Raw genomic sequence first — 6,441 nt, forward strand, 5'->3', positions numbered from 1 at the left:
CAGCCGGCCCCCACCCATGCACCAGGCCTCTATCCTATATAATAAAAGGGTAATATGCAAATTGACCCTAACAGCAGAATGACTGGGAATGACTGGTCACTATGACACACACTGACCACCAGGGGGCAGACGCTCAATGTAGGCGCTGCCCCCTGGAGGTCAGTGCGCTCCCACAGGGGGAGCTCTGCTCAGCCACAAGCCAGGCTGACGCTGCCAGTACAGCAGTGGTGGTGGGAGCCTCTCCTGCCTCCTCAGCAGCACTAAGGATGTCAGACTGCAGCTTAGGCCTGCTCCCCACTGGCAAGTGGACATCCCCCAAGGGCTCCCGGGCTGCCAGAGGGATGTCTGATTGCCATCTTAGGCCCAATCCCCCGGGGAGCGGGCCTAAGCCAGCAGGTTGTCATCCCCCGAGGGGTCTCAGACTGCGAGAGGGCACAGGCCGGGCTGAGGGATCCCCCTTTTCCCCCCGCTCTGCCAAGTGCACAAATTTTTGTGCACCGGGCCTCTAGTAAAGAATAAAAGAAGAAGCAGTTAGGAATCTTGAATGCTGGGGTCCTATGCCGTTCCTCTTTTAAATGGGCTTATTTCTTGACTCAGCAATTTTGTTACACCAGAGGGAGCCAGGTAGTTATCCACGTACTCCAAGGTGTGCGCAGCCTCCCCTCCCTCACTCTGGCCTGTCCCATGTGTAGGCAAACTTGGGGGTCCAGGAGCCCAAGGGAGCTCTATTGCTCATCCCACCTCCAACCACCCCACAGGTGGTCTCAGTGGGATGTTATTATTATTATTTTTAGAGAGAGGAAGGGAGAGAGGGAAACACTGATTTGTCGTTCCACTGGTTTATGCATTCATTGGCTGATTCTTGCATGTGCCCTGACTGGGGATGAACCCACAACCTTGGCATATCAGGAGGATGCTCTAACCAACTGAGCTACCCCACCAGGGCCTCAGATGGATCTTTACGACCGTCAGATCAGACCCTTGACCTTTATAGCTCCTCAGATGCCCCCACCCACTCTGCCTGTGTCCCCCACGCGATCTATCCCCTGCCCTGAGGCATCTAGAAACACTTGCATGTCCAACTGCAGGTCCATGCTGGTCCTCCTTTCTGAACCACCTCCCTCAACCCTCCAATCACCTTTTTGTAAAAGACTGCTTCCTACCTTCCAAGGCCCAACTCCATGTCTGCACTGCCCAAGCCTGAGAAATGGCTCTGACTGTAAGTTAAGCAGAGCGTTTGTTGAGTGCAGATCACCAATTTGAACAGGGATGTGGAGAACACAGAGTACTGGTCTCAGCACTTAAAAGGTTTGTTCCCCCTCTCCCATTCCACAAAGATCCAAAGCTGATTGGTTCACCAACTGAGCTACCCCACCAGGGTCTCAGATGGATCTTTACGACCGTCAGATCAGACCCTTGACCTTTATAGCTCCTCAGATGCCCCCACCCACTCTGCCTGTGTCCCCCACGCGATCTATCCCCTGCCCTGAGGCATCTAGAAACACTTGCATGTCCAACTGCAGGTCCATGCTGGTCCTCCTTTCTGAACCACCTCCCTCAACCCTCCAATCACCTTTTTGTAAAAGACTGCTTCCTACCTTCCAAGGCCCAACTCCATGTCTGCACTGCCCAAGCCTGAGAAATGGCTCTGACTGTAAGTTAAGCAGAGCGTTTGTTGAGTGCAGATCACCAATTTGAACAGGGATGTGGAGAACACAGAGTACTGGTCTCAGCACTTAAAAGGTTTGTTCCCCCTCTCCCATTCCACAAAGATCCAAAGCTGATTGGTTCCGGCTGGCTGTTGAAGCCTCTTGTCCCCTCTTTTCAGCCCAGTGCACCACAGAGGAGCCTTTTTTAGTAAAATCCAATGCCTTGTACTCTCCACGAGCGCACACAGTCACAGATGGTGGACAAAGAGGGGAAGCGTGCACATCGCAGGCTTCAAAGTCAGTCCCGTCCCTGGAATTCAGCACCTCCTCTTCTGTAGTCACCAAGACGTAGGGCTGACTCCTCCAGGGGTGGGGAGAGGGCAGAATCTGACAGACGTTTATGTGAGGTGGGGGCAGTCTAAGTGGCCCTGCACAGAGCACCCTGCTACCCACATGCCAGACCCAGTTAGGGTTTGTCCTCCATGCATCTTCGCAGTCCTTGACGCACCATCTCTAGTAAAGTAGGGGCTTTGGGGACCCAGTTTCCAGGAGAGGGACATGGCATTATCGAAGCTCCCCTCCTCAGGGCTTCTGTGGCAGGGGGTGCACTGGGGGAGCCAGGGGCAAGAGCAGCAGGAGGCTGAAGGGCTGGGAGGGAAGTGTATTTGGGGGCAAAGCCACCAGAAACCCTGGGAGGCTCTGATGTGGAGAAAAGGGAAGAGGGGGCCATGGGCAATTCACAGCCTCTAACCTGGATGGGGGCAGTAGGGGACCCCACACCTGTGCTGGGAGGCTTGCAGAGAATGCAGGGGGTGTGGGGTGAACTCGGGGCCTCTGTAGGGCGCCCAAGGTAGACTGGGGAGTCTCTTACCAACTCAGACTCGGGTCCTAAATCCTCTCCACCTGCTCCCTTGTGCCCCTGCCCACCCTCAGAGGAAGAGTGAACCTCTGCCCCCACTCCAGCACTAGACAGTGAACTCAGGGATCTGGGCTGTGCATACAACCTCCGCCACCCCTAGCAGCATGGGCATGGTGGTCACCTTGAGGGTGCAAATTCTCCACCTGGGTTACCCTTCTGGGGATCCCCTCCTTCGGGTCATAAGAACCCTGGCCATCTGCATAAGGGTGTATGAACTTTGCAGTCACAGCTCCCCACACAACCAGACCCAGGAGCCCTGGGGGAAACTGAGGCACAGCCAGAGAGGGTCTCTTCTCAACCTCTGGATCTCACCCTTGCAATGGACAAGAAGCCAGGACAGTCTCTGAAGTCTGTGCCCGCAATCTAAGCTCTCAGTGTGGGGTTCATAAAAACGTGGCTGCTTTCAAAGGCTGGGGGAACCCTAGGGCCTGTGTATGTGGTTCTGTGTCCCCCATCACTGGGAGGCTGCACTTTTGCCATCTGCCATTAGGTGGCGTCCACTAATGTGCTTTGGATTCTGTGCTCCCCACTCAACATTTTAGAATAGATATACTAGTAGGAATGAATAAATAAAATCCATCTTGGCTTCCAGGGGCCACCCATGATTTTAGGCTCCCAGCCTGGGGACCCAGGCTATGTCATGTGTTGTGTGTGTGTGTGTGTGTGTGTGTGTGTGTGTGTGTGATTATACACATACAGCCTGTGGTGTCCTAACCCATGAAGGACAGTGGACAGGCTACTGGGTTCCAGAAACACCTCTGGGTCCAGGCCCCAGATATTCCCCTGTGGCTCTGTTGGGAAGGAAGCAAGGAGGTTGTATGGAAGTGTCCTACCGCTAGCCTTGCTAAGGACACCCTGACGACATCAGCCAGGGCCAATTTTACAGTCAAAGGGCCCCAAGTTCCCCCAGGAGCTCCATCACTGGTTGGAAGCACCATGGGAATTGTGTCCTGGGCCAAACACTGTGATGGAAGTGGGGTATCTCAGAGATGCGTTTTTTAGAGGGCCGTGGTGAAACGGTCAGTTTGGAATGAGAGTGTGGGCCTCAGTGTGGTCAGAGAAGGTGGGACATTAGTGTGAACGACATAGGGAGCATCCAGTGAGGATCAGGGGACATAGACGACCCAATGGAGAGGACAGAGACCAAGGAGTGTCCAGTGGAGAACGGAGATGTTGAGCAAACTTTGAAGAATGGAGACCTTCCAATGTAGGAGAGAAGACTGGTTTTGCTCTGCATGAGTTGGGAGCCATAGATGGTTGTAAGCAAAGGAGGGACATGGTCTGGCTCAAGTGTTAACAGGTGCCCTCAAGCTCCTCAGGAGAAAATAGGCTGGGGGAAGGGATGGGAAATGGAAGCCAGAAACCTGGGAGGAGGGGACTTCAGGCAAGAGATGAAGGAGGCTGGATGGGTGGAGACAGTGAAGGGAGTGAGGCCGGGTGGAACTGTGGTTACACTTGGAGGGTGGAGCCATCAGGAGGAGCTGACAGATTAGGTGTGAGGTGAGAGCGGAGTCAAGGCCAACTCCAGGGTTTGTGGATAAGCTCCAGGAGAATGGGGAGGTGGTGGAGGGAAGATTGGGAGCTCCTGGGGCCAGGATGTGTTTGAGTTGCCTGTGATTCACCACGTGGGGGCACTGTGACACCCAGACTCAGGAGCCCGGTGCCCAAGAGAGAGGTCAGGTAGAAGCAGAGATCTGGGCCTCTCAGGGCCTCAGTATTTTCATCAATTAAATGGAGCCAATTGTCCAACCTCCCTGGCCTGCTGGAGGCAGCACATGAGGCACTCCCAGCATGGTTACAGTGGGCCTCAGCAAACGCCCCCCACGCCCCACCTTTTCTTTCTCATTCCCTCTTCTCTGACACCTTTCCAAAATTTCATCTTCCCTGGATCCCACCTGTATGCCCTGGCCCTGAGGGGCATGTCATGACCCCCATGTAGGTCCTGGGGAATCCCAGTGACCCTCACTGCCACTGTCATCCATCCTCTTTCAAAGGGACACTGAGTCCAGGGGACCAAAGTCACAATCAGAGAATCCCCTGCAAACAGACACCCATAAAGACAAAATCACCCACAGAGATGAGACAATCAACCATATCGGCCCTACTAACAGGTATCCACCCCCATAAAGACATTGTCATACCCACCTGCATGTACACACTCACACAGACACATCCATAGAAACAGATGGTAAAACTTAGGTAACTGTGCTAGAAGCTCTTACTTCCAAGCCTGAAAACAGAAAACATAAGATTCCTGCATTCTCTCTCTCTCTCTCTCTCTCTCTCTCTCTCTCTCTCTCTCTCTCAGGCTGCCGACACCTTTTCCCTTCTTCTTGCAAGGTGAATACCTTTGCCCTCTCTCTCCTAAGCTCCAAGCGTTCTACTTTTGCCTCTGTGACTTGTTTCCTGAGCCCATGCAGCCAAGCTGGGCACTTTTCTACTCTGTGACTTTCTAAATAAACTTTCACTTGTATTGGGGGGAGCGAATAAAACATCAGATTTGAGGCTGACATTTGGTTCTTGATCCAGCCATGGCTGAAGCTGATCCTACTTTTGAATTTTTTGTTACAGGAACTAAAAATTTCCCTTTTTTGCTGGAGCCCATTTGAGTTGGAGTGTGTGTGTGTGTGTGTGTGTGTGTGTGTGTGTGTGTGTGCGCGCGCGCGCGAAGTCCTGGCTGATAGAGAGGAATGATGCCACAGAAAGGAGGCATTCCGAGATGGAGGACAGCATTTACAAATGCTGAAGGTATGAGATAGAGTGGCTGGTGGCAAGCTGTACTATAGTGCGCACAATAGTACTGGCGGCAGATTGAAGTTAGGCAGAGGGGTCTGAATTTAGTATGAGCACTTGGGCGTCTAGTCAGTGGGAGCCATTTAATGTTATTTTTTTAAAAAACCATTTTTATTGATATCAGAGAGGGAGGGAGAGGAAGAGAGAGATAGAAACGTCATTGATGAGAGAGGATCAGTCATTGGCTGCATCCCGCAGGCACGCGCCCACACTAGGGACCAAGTCTCCAAACTGGGCACGTCAAGCTCACAGCCCCGACCGAGATCGAACCGTGACCTCCTGGTTCATAGGTCGACACTCAACCTCTGAGCCCCGCCAGCCAGGCCATTTAATGTTCTGGATCAGGAGTTTCATGCTCAGAACTGTCCCACCGGAGATAGTGAGTGATTGCGTGAATAGGTGTATTGGCCGCAGATCTGCGAGGCGGGTGCAGGTGAGGAGACTGAGTCTAAGAGCAGGCGGTCACGTAGGTGTGTCCCTGATACAGTCCCGATTCAACTGTGGCGAGCTCATCGGACGTCTTGGAACTACAACTTCCGGCATGCAAAGCCAGCGACCCCGGGTCTCTCGGTTTGTGCTCCCCGTGCAAGCCCGATGATTGGTCGCATGGGCTGCTTGTCAGACCACAGTCTGGCTTTGATTGGTCGAGTTCTCATAAGTGCCCGAGCAGGGGCTGGGGGTCCACCGCGCTCCCGCCCGCGACATGGTAAGCGGGAGTTCTGAGGCGTGTGGGGTCCCCCAGAGGCGCAGGGTCCCGCCGTGGGAGTCCCGGGAGACACGGAAGGGACGGAGGTCCTTTCGTCGGGGTTGGGGCTGTAGAGACTCCGGGTCGCGCAGAGCGCCTTGTGTCCTCTCGGGGGTCAGCATCTCGCTGCGGGACCCGTGGGGACGAGAAGCCCTGAGTCTTCTGGGGGTGGTGCCCTCTAGGGGTCTGGGATCCCGCCGAGGGGACTGGGGGCCGAGCACGTTCAGGGCCCCGCGAGGAAGGCCTGGGGTCCCGCTGGGGCCTACTCTGGGTTGGGCTCCCGGAGGAGCGTGGGGCCGCGCTGGTGGGTGCCCGCGGGTACAGGCATGCGCAGA

General features: G+C 54.4%; 1 protein-coding gene across 2 annotated transcripts in view; it reads left to right on the plus strand.

Annotated features, from left to right (window-relative positions):
• Positions 1-5,767: 5,767 nt before the first annotated feature.
• Positions 5,768-6,441, plus strand: part of TMEM161A (transmembrane protein 161A) — a 16,261-nt gene continuing 15,587 nt past the window's right edge. Inside the window, exon 1 of one of the 2 annotated variants that reach the window (XM_014545747.1) lies at positions 5,768-6,067. In XM_014545747.1, coding sequence (XP_014401233.1) covers positions 5,956-6,067 — 112 coding nt within the window. In that variant the 5' untranslated portion in view covers positions 5,768-5,955. The remainder of the gene's footprint in view (positions 6,068-6,441) is intronic. The other variant, XM_005873818.2, reaches the window with a different exon arrangement.

This window comes from Myotis brandtii, unplaced genomic scaffold (genome assembly GCF_000412655.1).
Source record: "Myotis brandtii unplaced genomic scaffold, ASM41265v1 scaffold421, whole genome shotgun sequence".
NCBI lineage: Eukaryota > Metazoa > Chordata > Mammalia > Chiroptera > Vespertilionidae > Myotis > Myotis brandtii.